This window comes from Haliotis rubra, unplaced genomic scaffold (genome assembly GCF_003918875.1).
Source record: "Haliotis rubra isolate DU_JTF1 unplaced genomic scaffold, ASM391887v1 Scf448, whole genome shotgun sequence".
Classification (NCBI taxonomy): Eukaryota; Metazoa; Mollusca; class Gastropoda; order Lepetellida; family Haliotidae; genus Haliotis; species Haliotis rubra.
Genome location: NW_025767133.1, coordinates 817,799 through 845,784, shown reverse-complemented (window position 1 = coordinate 845,784; position 27,986 = coordinate 817,799). Strand labels below are relative to the sequence as shown.

At 38.7% G+C, this 27,986-nt stretch overlaps 1 protein-coding gene across 1 annotated transcript in view; it reads right to left on the bottom strand.

Annotated features, from left to right (window-relative positions):
- The window catches only part of LOC124289733 (A disintegrin and metalloproteinase with thrombospondin motifs 9-like), a 158,828-nt gene that overhangs the window by 65,400 nt on the left and 65,442 nt on the right, over window positions 1-27,986 (bottom strand). The window contains exons 5-12 of the mRNA XM_046726378.1: window positions 22,663-22,746; window positions 18,371-18,495; window positions 17,536-17,576; window positions 16,751-16,856; window positions 13,131-13,289; window positions 10,753-10,909; window positions 6,805-6,912; window positions 1,895-2,058 (exon numbers count right to left, since the gene is read on the bottom strand). Coding sequence (XP_046582334.1) covers window positions 1,895-2,058; window positions 6,805-6,912; window positions 10,753-10,909; window positions 13,131-13,289; window positions 16,751-16,856; window positions 17,536-17,576; window positions 18,371-18,495; window positions 22,663-22,746 — 944 coding nt within the window. The remainder of the gene's footprint in view (window positions 1-1,894; window positions 2,059-6,804; window positions 6,913-10,752; window positions 10,910-13,130; window positions 13,290-16,750; window positions 16,857-17,535; window positions 17,577-18,370; window positions 18,496-22,662; window positions 22,747-27,986) is intronic.

The following is a 27,986-nucleotide window of genomic DNA, read 5'->3' as shown; positions in this document are numbered from 1 at the left end:
TACTGATTGCCACATTGTCATTGTGACTTACAAGGATTAATGTTACAGTGACTTACAAGGGGTTGTTACAGTGACTTACAGGGGGTTGTTACAGTGACTTACATGGGGTTGTTACAGTGACTTACAGGGGGTTGCTACAATGACTTACATGGGGTTGTTACAGTGACTTACAGGGGGTTGCTACAATGACTTACAGGGGGTTGTTACAGTGACTTACAGGGGTTGTTACAGTGACTTACAGGGAGTTGCTACAATGACTTACAGGGGGTTGTTACAGTGACTTACAGGGGGTTGCTACAATGACTTACAGGGGGTTGTTACAATGACTTACAGGGGGTTGTTACAGTGACTTACAGGGGGTTGCTACAATGACTTACAGGGGGTTGCTACAATGACTTACAGGGGGTTGTTACAATGACTTACAGGGGGTTGCTACAATGATTTACAGGGGGTTGTTACAGTGACTTACAGGGGGTTGCTACAATGACTTACAGGGGGTTGTTACAGTGATTTACAGGGGGTTGTTACAGTGACTTACAGGGGGTTGTTACAGTGACTTACAGGGGGTTGCTACAATGACTTACATGGGGTTGATACAGTGACTTACAGGGGGTTGCTACAATGACTTACATGGGGTTGTTACAGTGACTTACATGGGGTTGTTACAGTGACTTACAGGGGGTTGCTACAATGACTTACAGGGGGTTGCTACAATGACTTACAGGGGGTTGTTACAATGACTTACATGGGGTTGTTACAGTGACTTACAGGGGGTTGCTACAATGACTTACAGGGGGTTGCTACAACGACTTACAGAGAATTACAAGGGGTTGCTACAATGACTTACAGGGGGTTGTTACAATGACTTACAGAGAATTACAGGGGGTTAGCTACAGTGACTTACAGGGAGTTGTTACAGTGACTTACTGGGGTTTACATTACAGTGACTTACAGGGGGTTAGCTACAGTGACTTACAGGGGGTTGCTACAACGACTTACAGAGAATTACAGGGGGTTGCTACAATGACTTACAGGGGGTTGTTACAATGACTTACAGGGGGTTGTTACAGTGACTTACAGGGGGTTGCTACAATGACTTACAGGGGGTTGCTACAATGACTTACAGGGGTTGTTACAATGACTTACAGGGGTTGCTACAATGATTTACAGGGGTTGTTACAGTGACTTACAGGGGTCGCTACAATGACTTACAGGGGTTGTTACAGTGATTTACAGGGGGTTGTTACAGTGACTTACAGGGGGTTGCTACAATGACTTACAGGGGGTTGTTACAGTGACTTACAGGGGGTTGCTACAATGACTTACAGGGGGTTGCTACAATGACTTACAGGGGGTTGTTACAGTGACTTACAGGGGGTTGCTACAATGACTTAAAGGGGGTTGCTACAACGACTTACATGGGGTTGTTACAGTGACTTACAGGGGGTTGCTACAATGACTTACAGGGGGTTGCTACAATGACTTACAGGGGGTTGTTACAGTGACTTACAGGGGGTTGTTACAATGACTTACATGGGGTTGTTACAGTGACTTACAGGGGGTTGCTACAATGACTTACAGGGGGTTGCTACAACGACTTACAGAGAATTACAAGGGGTTGCTACAATGACTTACAGGGGGGTGTTACAATGACTTACAGAGAATTACAGGGGGTTAGCTACAGTGACTTACAGGGAGTTGTTACAGTGACTTACTGGGGTTTACATTACAGTGACTTACAGGGGGTTAGCTACAGTGACTTACAGGGGGTTGCTACAACGACTTACAGAGAATTTACAGGGGGTTAGCTACAGTGACTTACAGGGAGTTATTACAGTGACTTACTGGGGTTTACATTACAGTGACTTACAGGGGGTTAGCTACAGTGACTTACAGGGGGTTGTTACATTGTCGGATGCTGGTCTTGATGCCTCCGCCACATGTGCGTGAACAAGGGCCGTAATCCTGCCACTTCCCCCAGCCTCCATTGCGCGCCTTGAGGGGGATCCGCAGAACACACTCCCCACTGCGGCACCAACAGCCCTGTGTCCGGCACAACTGCAACAGACATGACGCAGTGAAGACTTCGTGCCTCACATCTCAACTCAAACAAGTTGTAAATCTGGATGATCTTTAGGAGAGAAGACCTATTACCATGCATGTACCTTATCTTGATTAGCTACAAAAACTGTTTGCCTTGTATCTTTTAAATATTGTTTAACATGCATGACACACACTTTCTGTATAGGTAAGAAACATTTGGCAATACTCAAATTGTTTCATACCCATAAACCCTCTAAGCCTTTCATCTGTCCAACACAAACTACCACATTTCTAAAACATCAACCTTGATAAAAAAAAAAAACTGAAGAGAGAAAATCTTAACACAAAAATGTGCTGCATAGAAAGATGCCAATCTCAGTATGGTGTTCTTTGTGCTTTGTGAAGCGTAAGTTATCATACGCTATTAGTGTGACATTTTTTACAAATTTGAGTTTGCAGGTAAACAAAGTGATGAAAGACATGACTCAGACTTAATTCAATTAACCCATGCTTAGCGCCTGTGGTTTTTGCCTAGCATAATGTTGTTCCTTTGTTAGTTGAATTTCAACTAAACTGATGTCACAAGGAATGTGTGTCTCCATTATTCTGATGTTTTTAGGTCCCATGATGGTTTGAAATTCTTAGACATGCCTGATGACAATTAAAAGTTGAGACTACAAAATAGCAATATTTGTTTCCGTGACATGAATGTGAGGCTTGTGCGCCTATGTCATGAGTGATGGCTGCCACAGACATTTAAGTTTCCTGACAGCCAATATAGCAAGCTTGGGATGCATCATCACCACGACAACCTGACAACAGCTTCTCCCTCGACATCCTGACAACAGGTTCTTCTTGATAGCCTGACAACAAGTTCTGACTCGATAGCCTGATAACAAGTTCTGACTCAATAGACTGACAAACAGGTTCTTCTCAATAGCCTGACAACAAGTTTTTCTCAATAGCCTGACAACAAGTTTTTCTCAATAGCCTGACAACAGGTTCTTCTCTATAGGCTGACAACAGGTTCTGACTCAATAGCCTGACAACAGCTTATCCCTCGATATTCTGACAAACAGGTTCTTCTCTATAGCCTGACAACAGGTTCTTCTCTATAGGCTGACAACAGGTTCTGACTCGATAGCCTGACAACAGCTTATCCCTCGATATCCTGACAAACAGGTTTTTCTCTATAGCCTGACAACAGGTTCTTCTCTATAGCCTGACAACAGGTTCTGACTCAATAGCCTGACAACAGGTACTTTTCAATAGCCTGACAACAGGTTCTTCTCTATAGCCTGACAACAGGTACTTTTCAATAGCCTGACAACAGGTTCTTCTCAATAGCCTGACAACAGGTTCTGACTCAATAGCCTGACAACAGCTTATCCCTCGATATCCTTACAAACAGGTTTTTCTCGATAGCCTGACAACAGGTTCTGCCTGGATAGCCTGACAACAGGTTTTCTCAGCACAAATTAAATTCTACCACACAGATTTTTTTAAGATAAACGGAAAAGTCTACAGAAAACCTCGCACACACGGTATCTTTTAAATAACGTTCCAGCCACAGATATTTTGAAACGATGCAGCAAATATGTTGAAAAATATTTGTCAAAAATAATTCAGCCTCAAGAATATTTTCCCTCGAAGAAATAAACGTGTCATATTCTGCATAGTTGAATACGGTTTTGTCAGTTCCACAGAATCATCGAATTTGCAGGTCATAGCTGGACAGACAAATTTAGATAAAAAGAACTTTGAAAACCTGAAATAAAAATTGAAAAAATAATTCAAATTCAAAACCAGAGAATTCTACAGAAATTCTTGAGCACAGTCCAATAACAGCTAAAAAAGGATATAATCCCTGAATGTTTTAGAATTCCAGGAATTCTCTAAGCAGGAAAAACAAACATTTCCCAGAAAACTGAATAAAAACTCCAAAAGTGTTTAAAAATGTCGTCTGAAATAGTCATCCAATGTTTTGCCAAAATGTGTCATATTCTGCATAGTTCCACAGAATCATCAAATTTGCAGGTCATAGCTGGACAGACAAATTTAGATAAAAAAAACCTTTGAAAAACTGAAATAAAAATTGAAAAAAATAATTCAAATTCAAAACCAGAGACTTCTACAGAAATTCTTGAGCACAGTCCAATAACAGCTAAAAGGCATAACAGATTTATTGCTGCAAAGGTCAAAATCCTCCATCTATCATACAGAAACAATGTAAGCATGATACACCCCATTGTTGCGTTGTGACAAGCTGCTCTGTTTGTTTCTGCAGCCAGGGATGAGGCAGACAATACATACCTATCTTTACATAGCTGCTAGCATCAGTGATGCTGTCACTGATTAAGCTTATATATGTAGCATGAACACAGAACCCCAAAACATCAAAGCATCGACTGTCCCATCGTATCCATCTCACTCAATGAGTATATTATGTCAGTGCATATTTCTTGAAAATTACATGTCAAACACAATAGATAAAGCACTTTACATGAAGATAACTCGTAGGAAGGAATTGCATGACTGCCAGTGTTATCGTCTGCACACAACACAAATTAACTTATCTTGCTTCATCAAGGGCAACATGTCGACAGTGGATAATAGTATATCCTCCTCAAATATGACGGATGATAGAAATACATTTTTACGATTGCTAACTTTATGATTATACACAATCCAGCCAACACCTGTTGACACATCTATGTGAAGCAATATGATGTCATTTTCTTACCCTCTGAAAAAAGTTTGATGAAAGTGTAACCTGTATATAAGTCAACCCCCTTCTACAGACTGCTTTATTCCCCTCAAAATTCAGCTTATCTACAGTAATATACAGTAAATATGATCTTAACTGAATATCAATGATGAGTGAGTGAGTTTAGTTTCACGCCACACTCAGCAATATTCCAGCTATATGGCGGCGGTCTGTAAATAATCGAGTCTGGACCAGACAATCCAGTGATCAACAGCATGAGCATCGATCTGCACAATTGGGAACCGATGGCATGTGTTGACCAAGTCAGCGAGCCTGACCACCCGATCCAGTTAGTCGCCTCTTACGACAAGCATGGGTTGCTGAAGGTTCATTCTAACCCGGACCTTCACGGGTATCGAAGATGACCGATGGTCCGGTCATTAAACTTTTTCTAAAATAAGGAAAAAATATGTCTTGTGAATTCATAATTCATTCTTTACTAGACAAACAGAGAAATCACTCAAACTGTTAACAGTTCGAAGTTATTAAAATAATTTTTAATTTGGATAAAACCAGCATATAGACAAATAGCTAAACATGTTAATATTTCATAAAAACCTGAATAAGAGTAACTTTTTAAATATTGTTTGATTTGCATAAAATATTAATCTTTAAGAGAATATCAGTAACATGTCATAAAGATGGCATTTATAGATAATACTGCTTCTTAGAAAATTTGTTGTTTTTTGTCTATTATTCTCCACTGCACAGCTTGATGATGATGATGATGATGATGATTTGAGATTTTCAATACGCTTTCTGACCAAATGCGTTTTTCGCACACAGTTGCTATTGGCAGCGACCTATTTGCACTCCCTCCTACACCTCTGGAAACACATTAGTCCTCATTCTTACTAAGACCTTCTACATTCACGACCCTCTCCACCAAATGCAGCTGGAATATTGCTGACTTAAGCAATAAACAACAAACACAAACCTCTTATTTCAAGCATCATTAAACCAACCCTCAACCAGAGAATACCAGCTTTCCGATAACATCACATCGTCACTTTTCCCCAGTAAAGAGCATCCATAACTTTCCACATGCTTCCCTTGACGATATCGGTATTTATTTTATGTCTGTCTGCCTTCAGTCACCTCACAAAACACCGTACACATAAAGTGAAAACAGTTTTAAATCCGGATCCACCCAATCTCAATAAAATCAGATCTCAGTGTTCACTTTGTTTACATTAATATCTGAGGACATCTATTCAGGTCACATGAACGACCTTTCCTGAACTTTGACTGACCAATGAAATGAATAATGACATAAGCCAATCAGAAAGCAGCTTTCTCAACCTTTACAGCACTAAGTCCAAACTGGCAACTTCAATTCCACACCAGTTTTAAAAATATTTGAACAAACTTTAAAAACTGAAAGAAGATCTGGAACATCTATTAGATAGCCAATCTGCATGTTCTTTTATGCTAAATTAATAAAATCTAGTTTATCCTCCTGCATTGAAGATCTGGGTTAGAATTGATCTTCAGTAACCAATGCTTGTCATAAGAGGCGACTAACGGGATCGGGTGGTCAGGCTTGCTGACTTGGTTGACACAAGTGATTGTATCCCATCTTTGTAGGTCAATGCTCATGCTGTTGATCACTGGATTGTCTGGTCCAGACTCAATTATTTACAGACCACCACCATACAGCTGGAATATTGCTGAGTGTGGTGAAAAACTCAACTCACTCACTTACTCCTGCATATGGTAATGTAGCTCACCTGTCTAAACATAATTCTCAACTTCAAGTTTTAAACATATTCCAACTTGCTATATATCTTAAAACATTTGCAATGAAAACCATTATGAAAATGCTTTATGTAAAAAACATATGGAATGTGTGAAATGATGAAAAAAGAAGTTCAAAAGACTGTAGTATTTTCAGAAAAGCTGAAATCATCACATCTAGATTGACAACAGCTGATGTAATCTATCATAATTATATTATCCAGGTGAGCTACAAGCGTATCTCATTTCACACTTACCTTGTTGCGACTCACATCCTTGCACTCAGTGCCGTCAGCCCAGGGCATGTGTTGGGTACGACAACCTGACGAAGTCTTGTTGGTGCACCATAGCCTCTCACAGGTTTGCTGAAAAAAAAGAAAATATTTAGAGAAGAAATATTTATTTGACCAGATAAAAATTACTACAAAATGTTTAACACATAATATTTCCATCAACAGCCAGCATGCAAAGAAAGAAAATATTTAGAGAAGAAATTATTTATTTGTAAACTACCTAAAAAATACTACAAAATATGTTTAACACATATTTTTTCCATCAACAGCCAGTGAGATTTTCAAGTGACGTCAATTTATTCAAGAAATATTTCAATAACTAAAGCTCATTATCAAACTCGCAGAGTCATCAATTTTCCAAATAAGCCATATTTCTGTCTGAAAGACAGTGTGTAAATATTTAATCAGCTTTTGTAGGCATGACGACATTTTCTTTTAACATGCTATCAATTCCTCAGTGAAAAAACATGACTTTACCCATGATCCTTCACAGCTGTTTATCTCAGAGCAATGTGGGAAATGACCTTGAAACACGGCCACTTGCGTAAGTCAAATAATGAAATAATGTATTTTGATAGCTTAGGAATCGATAGTATCAGCATGAAGCCCTCTCTCATGACAGCTAACAAAGGAATAATTTGCTTTCTTACACTTCAAAACCTTGTAACATTTGCTTTAGTCAGCTGTTTTGAAAAGAAGATGTTTTTTCTACCCTAAAGACCTCATGTCATGTATGTCTGTCAGCCCTCAACTCTCACTGACAAATCCCCACTCTTTCATCTTTGCTGCTTCTCCATGCTGGTTACTGGTGGAGCAAGTGTCTTGCTGAAGGAGGCGAGGTGAAATTGGATTTAACGTCGTGCTTGAGAATATTTCGCTCATATGACGACGTGCATGCGTGTGTGTGTGTATGTGCAGCTGCTTGTACTAGCCCAGACTTAAGCTAGCCCACTGAGATACCATACCGCAGTGGAGCATGAATACCCCACTCAGACACATTATACTGACTCCGAGCCGACCAGTCCTTGTTGTACCCATTAATGCCGAGCGCCAGGCAGGGACCAACAAGTACCATATTATAATGTCTTTTGGTATGACGCGGTCGGGGATCGAACCCGCGACCTTCCACTCTCCGGGCAGACGCTCTAACCACTACACCACGGAGGCGGTCCCCATATGAAGGAAGACTATCATGAGTGAACTGACTTGTTCTCGATTTAACGAACTTGGTTTAACTTGCACTTGGTACACACTGATGTAAAAACCGTGCTACACTACACAAAAACTGGTTGCACATTGGTTCAATAAACTTATCAAGGTTGAAACCTCAATGATTAAACTAGTCTAAGCAGACAGAACCTCAGATGTTAAGATTTGACATATTGCTGTAAATTTACATAAATTAACTCATATTGCTGTAAATTTACATAAATTAACTCACATTGCTGTAAATTTACATAAATTGACTCACATTGCTGTAAAATTACATAAATTATAACATTTTGTGGTATAAATTATCCCCACCTCCCCCCCACACACACACAGACTACAGTAGAAACAATAAACATCTTGTCTTTAAACAGTCAGGATGTCCCCAGCCAAACAGTCTGACCAAACATCTTTTTGCCTACAAAAACATAATTTATATAAGTAACACAAAATTTGTAATTTTTATTTATACACCAAATGGCAAAGAAAACTGTAAATATGTAATGTAAGTCTCAGTGTTTTTTGTAAACGTTAAAATGCAAAGAATTCAAATAGGATCTTGCAGATATAATATGGTCATGGAAATTTCCAAGGTTTCAATATGTCTAGAAAGTACATTTTCTTATGTAAGGTGATGAAACTCATAAAATATCCACCTTATCAGTCAATAATCAATTTTCATAGACCTCGCTAACTCGTTTTGCTTGGGAGGGAAGTTATTCTGTAACTGAAAGATTCCTCACATATTTGAGGATCATGATGTATGTGTAAGTAATTCAATGGTTAAGCTTCCTATACCCTCCCTTCTAGCAGCAGTGTTGTAAAATGTCGTGGGTTCAAACTAATAAACACACAAACACAAACAATAAAATAATAATCTTTTGACACAATCAAAACACTGGCCCAAACATCAACACCTTAATCATAATTCACCATTGTGATGCAAAAAACAAAATATCTCTAATGTTAAATCTGTGAAAACATTTTTTGAATATAGTCTACAAGGATCTGTTATATCTACAACAAGTTTGTTTTTTTATCTACTATCCTCGTCGTTAACATAACTACTTCAGACAATCCTAATTCATGAACAAATATGACGATATTTTGTCACAGCGTGGGATAAGGTTGATTTCATCCCAACAAAATATTTTGACAGCTTGACTAGAAATTAGCATCCTTTGGTGAAATCTTCATTGGGTGATTGAAAGAAGTGACCCTGATTATCAGTATATTTTGACATATCTACAATCCTAGTAAATGTTTGATATTTTCAATCTCAGAAATTATCAAGCCCCGAAAAGCAATCTGTTTGGTTTTGTCATATCAGCGTGTGTGATACCCTTTACTGCGGGACTGCTATTGCTGCGAGCCTAACATCAATGGCCGCTGATATCTGGGCACTGAGTGATAGAATCTGGCCTATGATTCTGCCTGGTGGGTGGGAGTTCTTCACAAGCCTACAGAAGCAGTACACTACACTTTCTTGTCAAAGATGTTTGTTACAAGATAAATCAAAGATAACAATTACCCACTGGCATCTCCAGAACCAGAAGGCACCAGTGGTTTCTTGTACTGGTGTTCATTAGAGGGAGCTCCAGTGTAGCCAAACTGACCATGGTCTGGTCTCAGATGAATTAACTCAGGAATCAACGATTTATCTTCAGTGGCCTTTGGATAAATTGGCTCAACATTTCCTCAGTCAATATTTTATAACCTATTTATAACCATTATAACAAGTGATAACCTATTAAGATATCCTTGTACTGATTTTTTCTTTACTGAGGGTTGAAATGGTACAAAAATTATCCAGTTTTTTAACTTAGAGAACAAAATCCTTGATAACAGTAATCATTTTCAATACTGGATTCAAAATATTTACAGTAATAATAGATATGGTTTGAAAACAAATCAAGGGCAATAATTATGGCTGATGTATGGAAGTTTCTTCATGAGAGTCCAACCACAGAACCCAGCGAGCCACCTGATTCCACTTATATTACTTACTTACTTACATTTACTACAACATTACATTTATCAAACTTATTAGAGATAAAGCTTAATTTCTCATTCTCATTTTATCTGCCAATATGCCAACTTGCAGGTTAATAACCTGTTTATCAGGATCAATTTGAGTTGAATTAAAAGAACAATAACTCCCAAAGGAGGGGTGTCAACTTTTAGCAATATATTACATATATTGCTAATTGTTATACATTACACCAAATATTTGCAAAATATGTATATTGTCAATCACACATGATATATTTTGTACCTTTTGCATACATATTACTTATTTTAGGGCAAACTTTACAATAACATACAAAACTTAAAAATGGACTTTTCAGCCAGAAGAGTATATGAAGGATTATAACATTGAGATGCAAGTGACATGAAGAATGCATAAGAAACCATAAGTGAGTGAGTAAGTTTAGTTTTAAGCCGCACTCAGCAATAATTCAGCTATGTGGTGGCAGTCTGGAAATAATCAAGTCTGGACCAGACAATCCAGTGATCAACAACATGAGCATCGATCTGCACAATTGGGATACAATGACATGTGTCAACCAAGTCAGCGAGCCTGACCACCCAATCCTGTTAGTCACCTCTTACGACAAGCATGGGTTACTGAAGATCAATATTCTAACCGGGTTCTTCACAGGTCAAGAAACCATAAGAAAACTACACACTGATAGGACATACCATGTGAGGACAGAGGACATAGCCTGATCCAAACACCAGCTCACATTGTTTGTCAACCCCGTAGAGCTGGCCAGGAGATTGGAGCTGAGTAAGAGTCATTTCACGCCGAAATTTCTTGGTCTGTGGACGATCTAGGAGGCACTCCGCTAGACCTGCACTGCACAGGAGGGTGAGGGATGAACAGACATTCAGAAAGTTAGAATCACCAGTTGTGCATGAAATAACATGGCAAAATCATTCATCACTTTCAACAGGCATAACTTGTGGTGGAATGACATGATACTGTATCAATGGAAGACATTTGATCCGATACAAGAATTAGTACTACGGATATTAACATCCCGAAACCATTTTCATGGGATATGTAAAAGTTCAAAAATATATTAAAAATTTATAGCAACCTACAACGTATGCATGACATGTTTTATGGATAACAACTTTTTTTATTCTTTACACAACGTTTCAAAAACTTCAGCCAACTATATGTTCCTACTGTCAAAATAAAGTAGGGTCTTGTTGCCTGTAGCGATGTGTTTTTGGTATGTCAATCTAGGGGGGCCAATGGAAAAGTACTAGGGTTGTGAAAAAGTACCTCTTGATATTCATGCTTAATTTGAACCATGGGGAGCCTGTAAAAACCTACTTAATGTCCTGCTAGAACCTACTACATGTCCTTCAAGAGCCACTTAACGTGAGCTGCCAAAATGGCTAGATCCATTCAATGTCCTGCAAGAACATACTAACTGTCTTGCAAAAACCACTCAACACCCTGCAAGAACCTACTCTATATCCTTCCTCAATTTCCTTTCAGAAAACACTCAATGTCCTACTAGGACCTACACAATGTCCTGCAGGAACCTTCTCAATGTTCTGCTAGAAACACTAAATGTTCTGCGAGAGCCTACTCAATGTCCTGCAAGAACCTTCTCAATGTTCTGCTAGGACCTACACAATGTCCTGCAAGAACCGACTGAATGTTAAGCTAGAAACACTAAATGTTCTCCGAGAGCCTACACAATGTCCTGCAAGAACCTACTCAATGTTCAGCTAGAAACATTAAATGTTCTGCGAGAGCCTACACAATGTCCTGCAAGAACCGTCTGAATGCTCTGCTAGAAACACTAAATGTTCTGCGAGAGCCTACTCAATGTCCTGCAAGAACCTACTCAGTGTTCAGCTAGAAACACTAAATGTTCTGCGAGAGCCTACTCAGTGTCCTGCAAGAACCGTCTGAATGTTAAGCTAGAAACACTAAATGTTCTGCGAGAGCCTACTCAATGTCCTGCAAGAACCTACTCAATGTTCTGCTAGAAACACTAAATGTTCTGCAAGAGCCTACTCAATGTCCTGCAAGAACTGTCTGAATGTTCTGCTAGGACCTACACAATGTCCTGCAAGAACCGACTGAATGTTAAGCTAGAAACACTAAATGTTCTGCAAGAGCCTACTCAATGTCCTGCAAGAACCTACTCAATGTTCAGCTAGAAACACTAAATGTTCTGCAAGAGCCTACTCAATGTCCTGCAAGAACCATCTGAATGTTCTGCTAGAAACACTAAATGTTCTGCGAGAGCCTACTCAATGTCCTGCAAGAACCTTCTCAATGTTGTGCAAGAACCTACTCAGTGTTCTGCGAGAACCTACTCAATGTTCTGCGAGAACCAACTCAATGCCCTGCAAGAACCTACTCAATGTTCAGCCAGAACCTACTCAATGTCCAGCCAGAACGTACTCAATGTCCTGCAAGAACCTACTCAATGTCCTGCCAGAACCTACTCAATGTCCAGCCAGAACCTACTCAATGTCCTGCCAGAACCTACTCAATGTCCAGCAGAACCTACTCAATGTTCAGCCAGAACCTACTCAGTGTCCAGCCAGAACCTACTCAGTGTCCAGCCAGAACCTACTCAATGTCCTGCGAGAACCTACTCATGTCCTGCGAGAACCTACTCATGTCCTGCGAGAACCTACTCAATGTCCTGTGAGAACCTACTCAATGTTCAGCCAGAACCTACTCAATGTCCAGCCAGAACGTACTCAATGTCCTGCAAGAACCTACTCAATGTCCTGCCAGAACCTACTCAATGTCCAGCCAGAACCTACTCAATGTCCTGCCAGAACCTACTCAATGTCCAGCCGAACCTACTCAATGTTCAGCCAGAACCTACTCAGTGTCCAGCCAGAACCTACTCAGTGTCCAGCCAGAACCTACTCAACTCATGTCCTCATGTCCCATGAGAACCTACTCATGTCCCTGCGAGAACCTACTCAATGTCCTGTGAGAACCTACTCAATGTCCTGCGAGAACCTACTCAATGTCCAGCCAGAACCTACTCAATGTCCTGCGAGAACCTACTCAATGTCCTGCGAGAACCTACTCAATGTATTCCGTCATGAGTCTGGCGCTGCAGGGAGACCAGTCCCAGGGGCTGGAGTTGTAGTCTAGGGTGGGTGCCATCACATGGTACTTCTTCTTGGACTTGATGGACTGTGGGTACCTCAGGCACTGCTTGTCATCATCATGGGGAAGGTTGAACCTGGAGGAAATAACAACACATTCATCGTCTGATGGTATGTCCACTGCCTCACTGTCAATCTGCTGGACTCATTAACCACTACCTTTTAACATTTTAACATTAGGGGCATGAAGCAGAGCTCTTGATACTAATGCTTAATTTGCAACATAATGAACCTGCCAAAAGCCTCTCAGTGCCCTGCTAGAACCTACTATGTGTCCTTCAACAGCCACTAAACACATTCATCATCTGATGATCTGTCTTCTGTCTCACTGTCAATTTGGCTTCCATAAGATATGACATCATGTCTACTGTCAACTCTGAATCTTGTTGCAAAAGATAAAGGTAAGGCTAATGTTTAGCAGACAGCTTGCCAATGCAATGGTGATTTAGGGCCACTTTCCTACTCAGGGATGTATTAGTAATATCGAATACAGTCACTTGACACACAAGCACCAACTGTATTTTGCTCAAGGTGATCCTGCATTGTCGATGTTAAACTGATTATTGACTAGTTGAGCCAGACAAGTTTATAAACACCCTTTTATCTAAATTTGACAAAGTGCCAGAATTACTAACACTGTATATGAAAAAGCATAAGTAATTGTACTCAAGCTTATCAGGATTTTGAAATTCAAACTTGTTTCAGCTTTACATTAGCAGTTTTTGAGCCTTAAACCCTAGTGGGAATGGCATCAAATATGAAATATAGTGCCACCTTTTTAGATTTGAATGTGAAAACAGAAGAATATATTTCAAATGAAAAATGAGCTAAGGCTAAACTCATAATTAATATTCCTTTTCATAGATTATTCATGCAGTTATTGTTACATGAAAAAGTCTTGACACAGTTAATTGTAATACATCAGCAAGCCTCAGTTTCATTTGAAATCAGACAGCTAGATATGCCCATATGCATATGTTGACATGAATCAAGCAAAGTGTCTACATAAAACTTTCAAAATTTGAAAATTTGACTCCACTTTCAAAGTCCGATGGCATTCGTATAAAGAAAATAAATTCATGAATGGTTCTCAAGTTACATGTTTTTATAAATACTGCGATATGGCTCATAAACTATGTCATTTTCATTGGTGGCTGTGAGCTCCAGCTGAAGGAATAAAATATGTTGTCTGACAACTAGCTAAAGGTTAACATGTAAAGATAATCATGTCTAGATGTTTATGTAAGAACTTATCTTTCTTTGAGACATATATTCATAGCAATATGCTATGGTTCCAAAGTAAAGTTTGTAAACTGGGTGTCATTCTCTTGATATTTTCCCACCACGTTTTTACAGAAATGTTATCCTCTGTTATGAGAGATGTTGTTAGTCTAGCAGCATTTATCAACATTCTCCAATCATTAATCTGTAGAGTTCCTGTAAGTTGTCATTAGGTAAACAGTCTGTGGTAGATCGTCTTTTTATACTTTGAATTATCTCCTATATTCCAACACATGAACTGTTCACGTTTCCCCCAAACATGTCCTCAGCATGCATAAGAATTTGAACAAAAGCCATTAAGCCTATATTAGCATGTCCCTTTCTCATTTAATTTAAAAAATAACTTAATATGCAAACAAGTGATCATAAATCAAATAAATGGATATTCGAGTTTTGACGCAACAAAGTAAGTGGTGTAAAATATATTCAGTTCAGTTACAGCTTCTTCAAGCTCATGAAATGAATGTTAATAGCAACGGGAGCAGAATATATATGTCCAAATCAACAGGCCATGCATGTACAAGCTTTGAATCTCTAACAAACAAGCATAATATATTTTGAAAATGCTCATAGGAAACAGATTTAACAGACCACCTCACAGCTTTAAGGGTATGCAACACCATATCATATTCAAAGCTAACTTCAGTCTATGTTTGTTGAAAGAATTTAAGATTTGGTTTATCACATAATAAAATAATAAAAATGCGGGATAAACAAGTTAGAAATATCTGTCATACTGCTCAGAAAAATATTCCATAAGGTCAACTAGCAGGAACTACTTTTAAGAAACTTTATACATTAATGTAAGGTGTATGTGCTTGAAATACCATTGTCTATTGTTAAAATGTTAAGTGAGTGAGCAAATTTAGTTTCACGCCGTTTTTAGCAATATTCCAGAAATATCACCGCAGGGAACACCAGAAATGGGCTTCACACATTGTACCCATGTGGGGAATCGAACCTAGGTCTTCGGCGTGACGAGCAAACACTTTAACCACTAGGCTACCCCATCGCCCCTAAAATGTTAAGGCAAAGGTGTTCACATATGTCTCTGTTTATGGAAACAGACAAACAGCTGAAAATCCTTTGGCACTGTATCATATTCGAGGCAGCTCAATCATGAGCTGGATTCCTACTCAGTTTCTAAAGCTTCCCATCTATATAACTTACTTAACTGAATAAAAGATATGGTCTAAACTGTGATTATCTAAAGAATAACATAATACGATAAACAGATTGGCCGAATTTGTTTCTGTTACATATGAGGATATAAAAACCCAGCATTATATGCAACATAGATTGGTAATATACAACATTATTCTTAATACTATTTATGAAATTCAATTACCCTCAGGTAATAGTCAGTCGAAGTAAACTTAGGCTCAGTATTATTCGTTACACTGTCGAACAAACCCTAGTAGAAGGTCACCTCAGCTAACCTTTTGGACTGACCTATCAGAACACAGCTTACCAAATCGCGAAAGTTAACATTCGCACATACCATTTGAACCTTTACCTAAAAAATTCGAATGATTCCGAATGCTATTTTCCTCACAATCGCTTCCGAGTGATACACATGGAGTACAAGTATGACGCAATGAGTAAACAGTCGCTGAACAAAACGTTTTTGTCAATATTCGAGAATGTCCTCTTGTGAAAATATAAGCTAATAGTAACCATGTCATTAGAAACCCCTAAGCGTATATGCTGCAGGTCAAATATCTGTGTTTAATGCGGATTTTTGTTTCTTGAGAGATCAGTGTCAGCGACCAGGTAAGAGAAAATCCAAAAACCGTTTTGTAAGTCCTGCCGAACCCTAACAAGTAGTTGTTGTCTGATTGGTTAAATTTGTTCGACGGTCTCGCGTTTCTTTGGACTGTCATAGGTTGCTCAAAGGTTAGCTGACACGACATCTAACATATACAATGATCACTAAATATGTGTCTTGTATGAAGTATTATCTGTTTAATTGTAAGTATTGTGACGATAAAATACTATCACCTTTTCTTGTCCATATTATGCTAACGAGCAAATGAGTTTAGTTTTATGCCACTTTTACCAATATTCCAGCAATATCATGAGGGGGACACCAGAAATGGGCTTCACACATTGTACCCATGTGGGGAATCGAACCCAGGTCTTTGGTGTGAAGTGCGAATCACTTCAACCACTAGGCTACCCCACCCCTCCCCACAATAATGAATTTATTCTCTTCTCATGAAGATGAACATAAAGCACAATAAGACTTAAGACTTACACATGTCCAAGTTCATGTGCGATGGTGTAGGCTGCGCTGATGCCGTTGTCTTCTATGATTGCACAGCTCCTGACTGGATCACAGATAGTGCCCAGCTCAGCTAGACCTACAAGGAAATTCAGATGCAATACATTCTAAGAGTGGGTGAGTAAATTAGGTTTGATGCCAACAACAGATTTCAGTTAAATCACTGCTTTTAAAGGGTACAAATATATATATGTCATGAAAAGTGGTATGAATAATTATTGTAGAATATACTTATGTCTTACTCTACCTTCAGCAAAATCATGAGGGGGACACACATTGTTCTCATGTAGGGGATAAAGCCCAGGTCTTTGGTGTGACAAGTGAATTCTTTAACCACTACGCTAACCCACCACCTCCTATCATATGAGTGATGGGGGTGGTGACATCTTCCGAAACAAAACTTTGGTGGTGAATATGTCATGGGTTTTGGTCATACTTGAAATGGAGACAAGATTTATAGTCTGTTTGCAGTGAAAACATACCGATGAATTTCACTTTAAACAAAAAAGTAAATCACATAAAGTGAAATTAAGATTGCGAATCCTCATGATTTTACCTTAAAATTCCGAGATTTTAATGTTCAATTGACAAGGTAAAATCATGAGGATTTGCAATCTTAATTTCACTTTATGTGATTTATTTATTTGTTTAAAGTTAAATTCATCGGTACGTTTTCACTGCAAACAGACTATAGTAAAAGATCAAGGATGTTTTACATGAGACAAAGCAACTATATCAGCTGCAACACAGGTACTTACCTAGCGTATCACATTTTCCTAAAGCTCGACAGATATCTTTTCTGGAAAAAGCAAAGAAAATGCACCTTGAATTTCACAGAAGAATATCTCATTATTTTTAACAGCCGATGATGAAACTGCAAAATATCACCGGTATGTAATGTGATAAGGGTGTGATACAGTACTATTTCTGAAGTTCACATAATCCCCCTTTTTGCAGCTAAATCACAACACTGAACAATTTGGTTTCAAATTTCAGATGGCGAAGATGGGATATTGCAGGGAAAACATGTAAGCATGGGGACACTGTGCAGGTTCTGCATTTTATAGCCAACAAGAAAATACTAGAGAAATTGCACAAATATTTTTCCGATGTTTTTACATCAATATAACTTGTACTATAATTAATTGTTGTATACATTAAGATACAGAAGTTGTTAATCAATGTATTGCATTGTGAGCCTCATATCACAATACAGAAATATATTGTCATATTCTGACACCACTAATGATGACATTTATGTTAAAGCTGGGTAAAGAAAGATTCATAGTTGAAACTATTCGTTATGTCAATCCAATGTATTCAATCCATGTTCCATTTATTGATTGGTTGGTTGGTTGGTTGGTTGGTTGGTTGGTTGGTTGATTGATTGATTGATTGGTTGGTTGGAGACTAAGTATATGCCGCTTTCAGCATATATTCAAGCAATATCATGGCATGGGACACCAGAAATGGGCTTCACATATTGTACCCATGTTGGGAATTGAACCTGGATCTTCGACATGATAAGCTAATGCTTTAACCAGTAGGCTACCCCACTTAACAATGCCAGCAAGCGTCCACCTGAGGCCTTACCTTGTTAACAAGATGGCGGTGTCATGGTGGTTTGGATGGTCAACATCCTGTTCATTGGCATCCTTCTGCCATTTACAGAAGTCCTTCAGCGTCATGGCTGCATTTTCTGTGATTTTTAACTTGAGCTGAAGAAGAAGATTTATCAATTAAATCCTAATAAAAATATTCATCGAAAATATTTTTACTACTCCCATCATAAATCATTTTAAGTTCGCATAAAACTGGGGTGGGCTTACAAATAATATATTCCATATCAAGCTTTATTATACTTTGATATGCATGACGAACTGCTACACAAATGCTATAATTATGTTCATCAGTGTCAATATGTCTCCCGTGGCAAAACTGTACTGAATTGAATTTCATACTATGTAATTGAAATTGAAATCCTTATATCAAATTATTAAGCTACTATACTTAAATGAAATGACTTTCCTATTCTCAATTACATATGCTAGGGAATAAATGTGTGTTGATCAGATGTCATATCATCTAGGTCCTTAAGACGTAGGTACTTTCTCCAGCTGTGCGGGAGGCGACATTCTGTACATTACACAGCCAGCCTATGCAATTGAGAATTTATTTGCTATTGCAGCATGCACACTAAGCATTGCAGAGACCCGTGAAGATCCGGGGTAGACTAGGTGTTCAGCAACCCATGTGCTTGCCATAAAAGGCGACTATGCTTGTCGTAAGAGGCGACTAACGGGATCGGGTGGTCAGTTTCGCTGACTTGGTTGACACATGTCATCGGTTCCCAATTGCGCAGATCGATGCTCATGCTGTTGATCACTGGATTGTCTGGTCCAGACTCGATTATTTACAGACCGCCGCCCTATAGCTGGGATATTGCTGAGTGTGGCGTAAAACTAAACTCACTCACTCACTCATTGCAGAGGATTCACTTCTTATACACAGGGTCGGGTCACTGCCTTAAGTCTCACATGTAGATTTAATTTACCTGTGAAGATACGGGTTAGAATTGGTCTTCAGTAACCCATGCTTGTCGCAAGAGGTGACTAACAGGATCAGGTGGTCAGGCTCACTGACTTGGTTGACACATGTCATCGTATCCCAATTGCATAGATCAAAGCTCATGCTGTTGATCACTGGATTGTCTGGTCCAGACTTGATTATTTACAGACTGCCTTCATATAGCTGGAATATTACTGAGTGCGGCATAAATTAAACTTACTCACATTCATTTGCTTGGAAAGGAGACTTCTAATTTTTCCCCCTAACAATCGTTTCAGGATACACAGCAAAACAATTATATTCATATGTTATAAATACTGAAGCAAATTTTCATTTTTTTTCTGGAATAAGAAGGCATCAATATAAAAACAATGTATTAACACAATTTTTCATGACTTCTAAAAAATTCTGATTTTGTAAACACTGAGGGAAAAAAATCCATCAAAAGTTTAAAATTCCAGTGTTCTGCATCCCCATGTGAACAGAAAATGTCAATCCCCAAATCATAAAAGTTACAAGTGCTAATATATTTTCTTTAAGTTTCTTTTCCGAAAGTTTACGCCAAGACATCACTCACGTTGAAACCATAAACCTCTGCCTGTTTATCATATTCACACAAAAATTGACAAAAAGGGGACTGAAGCACAGGTGTATCATACAAAAGAAAATATGGCTCATAACCCACACCTGCACAACATATGAAAATCATAAACAAGAAACAAGTTTTACACTCAGAACTTTTTATCCACCTTTTCATTTTTTAAAAGAAAAGAAACAAAATTCTTCCAACCATATTGTTCAAATTTGTAAACTCCTTTGAAATTGTAACCAATAGCATTAAGATATGTGATATGTGATAAGCAGTTCTGTTTGATAAATGTGTGACCTACTGTCACCAGGTGGTGCTGCTTCTCGTCTAGTCCCATACAACTGACATTTACAGATATTTCATTATAACCTTTTCACATAATATCAGACCCAAACCAAAGGAATCCATCTTGTGGGTGTCCTTTATTATTTGTGTATCTTTTATGATAATATTTTTCAACAAGATGTTTCTCCCGCCATAAACTATTTTTTATTCCGTCTCTTATGCTTTGTTCTTTCTAACAAAGGATGGTTGACCTTCATTGGCTGATTGTGAGAATTTGCTAAACTTTATTTCAAAGGCAATCATTCATGACCTAATAATGATTTGCATATTTTTAGATGCTGATAACAGAGCCTCTCTTTGATGCCAGATCAAGGGGAGATAATTACAGGATGATCTGTGGTTGCGGACAAGCTTATATGCCTTTCCTACATCAAATTTACAAATTATCCCTTAAATATTCGAGGGTGAAAGGTCTCTCTGGTTCAGCTATTTGTAGTAAAACATAGTCATGTGATAGTCTTAAAGAGTGGCAATCACACTGGCCCATTTCCAACCTAGATCCATATCATGGTGCAATTTACTGAGCATTTTGTTTTGCACAGCAGTTTCAAATGTCTGATAAAGACTGATCATTTGGTAATCAGAAATGAAATGAGTGAGGACCGGGACAATTCTGGGAGTTCTTTTAAGAAACAGAATATGTTTATGACAAAAAATACTATTACTTTTTCATCAATGCATCAAAACAGAATTATTTTCTTGGACCAATTTTTTTTAAATTTCACACCAAACTTTTTAAGGACACCCAGCATGTCCAAAATACAGGACATTTTCATCCTAAAAAGATTGTCACAAAATGTTTATTTCAGCATGCACACTAAGCATTGCAAAGTATTTATCTAGAATGCACCCCAGTCCTCCACCAATACCAAAATATTGGTGGCTTAACATCTCTCAGCTCATTAGTTGTAACTGCATTAATAATAATACTGATTTGTGTCCTTATATTGCACTTGGCACCATACTTGATAATACTGGTAATACTGGGTGTATGAACTCATGTAACAGTACAAATGACAATGGCAGTAGCAACCTGATTATCCCATTCCCACAAACATAAAATGGTTGACTGCCGATGAATATCTAGTCTCTGAAATTTACATATTTTACGGGAAAAAAACAACCCATTTCTCAATCATCTTAATATAATATAATGAAAAGGAGCACAGAGATTTCTTCATTTTTAGACAAACATCTTGTCTCTGAAAATAACACAATTTGCAGACAAACAAACCCTAAATAATCTTCATAAAATATGATAAAAAGGAGAGTTGAGATATTCTTCATCTTTAGACAAACATCTTGTCTATGAAAGTAACATAATTTACAGAAAATATTTTCCTATCTTCATAAGGCCAGACCAATATTATTTCTTGTTTTACGGATTTTTGTCCTCAGAAAACCTAAAGGCAGGAGGGAAAATATCAAAATAAAAGTCACTAGTCAAAGTAATATTCCTTCTAAATACTAAATGTATTTTACTTTTGGCAATTTATGAAGTGTATATGAGGCAAATAACAATCTAAAAACATTTTCTTGCACATTTACATTTTTGGCCAATAAAAATATTAAAGTTTTATAGTTTGAGTGGGGAAAATTAATTTTAATTTTTTTTCTTATTCTTGAAAAAATACGACCGGCGGACCCGTAAACAAGAAATAAAATTGGTCTGGCCTAAAGTATACTAAAAACATATCCAGAGCCTTTAGAATAACATCTAGTCTCTGAAATGAACATAATGTATACACTTCCTTGGGCAGTATTGGGTATATTTGTTTCAGGGTTTGTATGACAGACCAGGCTGGCATCTTTATAAGATGGCTAACAAGCATGGGTACAAGTGATCCAGGTGAGCATGAGGTGCCGTAAAATCGAGCTCCACCTGTGACCGTATAAGGTGTAAAACCTTAGAGTCAACTTTGTGCCGTGCAGACTCTGTTCGTGGTTGTCACAACCCCTAGTGTACAGTACACAACCCTGTGCACTTAAAAGAACCCACGAATCCGTTGGTATATGACCAGATGGTGGCCACATGAATACGTGCAAACACCTAGTTGCGGGTACAGCAACGTGCAGTAAACTTGGACAAAATACTGTGACTATGTGTCCCAGTCCACCCAGCTGTGAATGGGTACCTGGTACGCATGTGAAAGCCGCAATAACTCGGTGCGCCTAGTGGCTGCAAGAGTTGTGTGCTCCCCAGGGAGTTGAGATTGATAATAACATGTGCAGTTGAGATTGACATCCAATGATCGAGGGAAAAACTACCAGCGCCTTGAGCATGCACTAGTGCGTGGATATGTGTGCTATATAAATATACAATAATAAATAAAATAATAATAATAATAAGAGGTATACAATACAAACAAGATGGAATACTCACATCAGCAGGTCCAGGTTCTAGTATCTTCACTACCACTATATTGATAAAGTTGCCTATAGACGGATGCTTGTATATATTAGTTACCTGAAACAGAGACAGATCACGGTAAGTTGAATAAACACTGATAGCATCTTTAGAAAGCTGGGGTCCCAAAACTGTTCCATCTCAGAAACATCACTATGCATGACAAGTAGCTGATGCCTTGATGCCATGAAAGCTGTGTAATAACAACACTCATTCACTCACTCACTCACCATCAGGGTAGAATGATAACAAGCTAGGTTACAGACTTGAGTTGTCTCCCCTTAGGTCACCATCTGACCTATATACTCTAATACTCAGCATATTTGTCTGTTTTAACAACATATAAGCTGCACAAAGTCACTGGTATTAATCCTAAAAAAAAATATGAATAACCTGAAACTTTAATCTAGATGATCACATGTTCCAACGTGTTTTGATTTTGGAGAAGAATCACACATTCAGCACATTTCTCATATCAAATACTGCTTTCTCAGGAAGACGAGACTAATGTTAGGTGGTTGAACCTCCAACCTTGACGAAATCGACTCAGGAATTGAAATACATGACCATACAGGAAGCCGATGTAAGAAATTATATAAACACAGGCGAAAATTACACCACTTTACAAGACCTAGCTCAGGATGAATACAACACCATGTTGAGAATAACCTTTTGTTTCCAAGTCAGACTGCAATCTTGTCGACTTCTCGTCAACACAAGTGTGAGTAGGAACCCACATGGTATCTGCTTTCTTGCTTGACCCAGACAAAGTAAAAACAAAGTCTGACCCTGCCTGACGTAATCCCCCCATTTGGGAGGATTGGAATTCAGTTATTGTCTGGGAATTTTTAAACTTTATGAACTTGTGATTTGATAACGACATTGTGCTGATTCAGAGCAGGTGTCGGCTAATGATGCTCTCAGCTGAGTTCGCTGTATTAGCTGATTCAGTTTTTTCCAATTTTTCCAGTTTCCAATCTCTCACATGTCTTGAATTTTCATTCTGATAGGAATTATAAAATGTTTTCGCATCAATAATTTGACCTGACACCTCGAAAAATTATTCCATGATGTGATTAATAAAATATTACAACCACTGCATACTCATAAACAACTAGGGTCACCTTGACCTTACTCCAGCTACGTTTCTTAAAAAAATTGTTTCCGAAGTAAAGCGATTCAATCTACATAATAATTTAAATAAATGACAGGTACCAAGTTTTTAAAACTTCATCACTGGATTGTCTGGTCCAGAATCAATCATTTACACTGCCAGGTGGCTGGAATATTGGTGAGTGCTACATTAAACAACAAACAAACAAACTTCGGGAAGACTTTGTTAGAGATTTGCAGTGGCTTAAAACTCCATACAGTCTGATCAATATTTATTTGAACGATATTAGCTGCTTTAGTGACATATGTATTTCGAAAAATGCATCTTTTTCAAGAATTCACCAAAGATGGATATGTTAAACAACAAACAAAAGAAACATTAACTAAGTACACAATTAGTGAAAAACAGTTATTTTTCATTTTTTTAAATTATATTTAACTCCACTCCCTTACTGGTTGAATTGTTTTGAGTAACTGCCAGTAATTTACCAAGCAAGTAATATTTGTGGTAAAAATGAACCCCACTGGTCTTAAATTATGAGTGTATATATGTATTATAAGTACTCTCTATCCAGTAAATTGGTCAAATTAAAACTGAATGGATACACTGGACCTACTGTTCTCAAAATTCCACACACAATATTCATCTCTTCTGCATGCATTGAAATTTAAAATGATTTTAAAACAATAAATTATTTTCTATCTGACATCAATTTAAGGTAACTATGTTCATAATGAACACGCCTATAACAGACTGATAGATATAAAGGCCTGTTTTTTTAAAGTCTTTGAACGGCTTTTAGAAGTGATACACAAAATGGCAAGAATTTATGGATGTCAACTTCTTTATTTTGAAGAACATAAAGTTTTCACATCCATAAATCTTTAAATCTTTGCCTTTAACTGTCTTTTGGTCCTAGCCGATTGCTGTATATGTAAGTCAAAATGCATGTAACAAATTACAGTTATAATCGGCATTTGAAATTAACATCGGTCCTTAGGCCCGAAGTCGACTGAAAACCACTCAGACCCACAGCTTTTGTTTTCTGCAGGTCCTTATGGCCAACAGCTTTTTCATCCCCAATAACTCGGAGTATTATTTCCATATTAAAATATAGGGCCTACACATTCTGATCAACGTTTAATGGTTCTGGGTCCTTTGGGCTTGGAACTTCTCAGGGTTAAGGGCAAACAATGGTTATAATAATAAACTAAAAATTAGTTGTCCCTTTGAGTTATACCCAGTTTGAGCATAACTGAATTATCACACTTTTAAATAAAAAAATAGTTTCCTATCATCTTTCGTTCCTGTCCAATGTCGTGTCCTCCAAATCTGCGTGTTCTGTATACAGAACCAATATTCAGCTGGTACTGTTCCCCAGCATCTGGATGACCTCTCTAACCAAACTACTTCACTTCTGGAAGTAACAAATATGGATGCAACATTTCCCAACTGAAGGTCACGAGGTGTAGAGATGGAGAGATGCGGATGCTGGCTATCTGTAAGGTCATCGGTGGGCAAGGTACAGGATTCCTGTGGGCTGGTCACTGCTTGTGTAAACGTAGGCACCAGTGTTTATATCTGTAGCAGTTCTATTTCCTTCTTGTTATGCCTAACTCTCCAACAATGACTAGCAGACTCGCTGTGCCGATCATCTTCATCACTGAGTGAGATCTTGGTACTCTCAGTACTTCTATCAGGTGGCGCTCAGCAACACCCACTGTCGGTACTTCCACCAGGTTGTGCTCGACAGTTTTTAGTTACTGTACTTGCACCAGGTGCGCTACAACAGTTCCCAGTACATACAGAGCTCTCTACGGGTGGCACTACAACAGCTCCCAGTACATACAGAGCTCTCTACGGGTGGCACTACAACAGTTCCCAGTACATACAGAGCTCTCACTGGGTGGCACTACAACAGCTCCCAGTACATACAGAGCTCTCTACAGGTGGCACTACAACAGCTCCCAGTACATACAGAGCTCTCACCGGGTGGCACTACAACAGCTCCCAGTACATACAGAGCTCTCACTGGGTGGCACTACAACAGCTCCCAGTACATACAGAGTACTCTGGCAACAGGTGGCACTACAACAGCTCCCAGTAGGTATACAGTACTCCCTCCCCAGGTGGGCACTACAACAGCTCCCAGTACATACAGAGCTCTCACTGGGTGGCACTACAACAGCTCCCAGTACATACAGAGCTCTCACCGGGTGGCACTACAACAGCTCCCAGTACATACAGAGCTTTCACTGGGTGGCACTACAACAGCTCCCAGTACATACAGTTCTCTCACCAGATGGCGCTACAACAGCTCCCAGTACATACAGTACTCTCACCAAGTGGCACTACAACAGCTCCCAGTACATACAGTACTCTCACCGGGTGGCGCTACAACAGCTCCTAGTACATACAGTACTCTCACCAGGTGACGTTACGACAGCTTCTGGTTTCTGTTCTCCCACCCTGGTGGTGCTACATGAGCTCCTAGTACATATGGGAGCATCCTCAAGCATCTTCTACATCATTCCTTAGTACACAAGAGACTCTCTACCATATAGTTTAGGGATTCAAACGTACACAGATTCTACAAGCTGAACAGTGGTGAAGCACAGTGGTTAAAGTGTTGGTGACATCCTGCAGATCTTGGTTTGAACCCCAACTACTCACACTTTCTACTATTGAACTGCGACAAACCATAATATTCAGAATCCTTTGTCTGGTCAATCTCTTCCTTAACACAAACAGCTTGAAATAGAGAAGATAGAGTTAATATCACCTTACATGAAATTAATTCTAGCATTTACACTGGCCCATTTCAGAACATTTCCCATTTAGACACAGAACATAACAACTACAGTGACCTACTTTAGAAATAGATCATCAATATTTGGACAAAACCAGGCCTGCCATCACTATATATTTAGTTTCTTCAAGAACTCTTTTGACAAAACATGCTGATTTGGCACCAACCAAAGCCGCAATTTCACAGATTGTGCAAATGCCAGATATTAATGGTGCATGATTGAGAAAAAGAGGCCAGCTCATTCAAACCACATCAAAATATTTCTCTTGGCTCTGACTACACAAACTAAACACGGCCTGGGTTTACAAAGACCACGTTGATGGGGGAAAGCATTACAGTGCCAGAACCAATAGGGGCTAAATTCAATTGGACTACATTGATCGAGATGATGAAAGTGTACATTTACCTTGACCAGATTCCTGGTTCTGACCTTCGAGGAATTGTTCAGGTCAGATTTCAGGTCGTATTTACAGGCTCTGTTAACACCCTATAAACATCAGCAGGTGCAAATTACTGGAGGTCAGTCTTCTTAAGATCATACTTCTGTCAGATCAAGTGTCTTCAACACCTTGAGAAGGTAACTTAACTAGGGTATGTTGTGTTTCGTTTTCACCGGTAACCCATTTCAGAAATCATGTTCACACCTGTCTACAACTTTACACACACAGTTTGTGGAAGATTAATGCTGGCATAAATCACCATGTTTGTATATAAGTTCATACCAAAGTTTTGTTTTGGTTTAAGCAAAATTATACTGCTTCTTTTACATTTGTGTTTTCCCCTTTGTGATTCCAAACATTTGGTTGACTCTTTTCAAGATATACCCTTGAACATCTGGGTTGTTTTCAGCACTCATGTTTGTCATGAAAGGCGTCCTGTGAAGATCCTGGATAGAATTGGTCTTCGGCAACCCATGTTTTTCATGACAGGCGTCCTGTGATGATTCGGGTTAGAATTGGTCTTCAGCAATCCATTTTTGTTATGAAAGATCGTCCTGTGAAGAGCCGGGTTAGAATTGGTCTTCAGCAACCCATGCTTGTCGTAAGAGGCAACTAACGGCATCGGGTGGTCAGACTTGCTGACTTGGTTGACGCGTGTCATCATATCCCAAATGAGTAGATTGATGCTCATTATGTTGATCATTGGATTGTCTGGTTTCTAGTCGATTACTTACTACTTACAAACTACTCCTTACAAATCTTTCGAAATAGGACGGAGTGTTCGGTAGTGCTGATTGAAATAATATTCCATCACCTGAAAAATCCCACTGAACCTTCCCCTACCCATCCCTCCCCAGCAACCAGCAACTCAGCAACTCAGCAATCCCATCCCCACCTGAAGAGTATACAGACACAATAAGCTGAATCAGACAGAAAC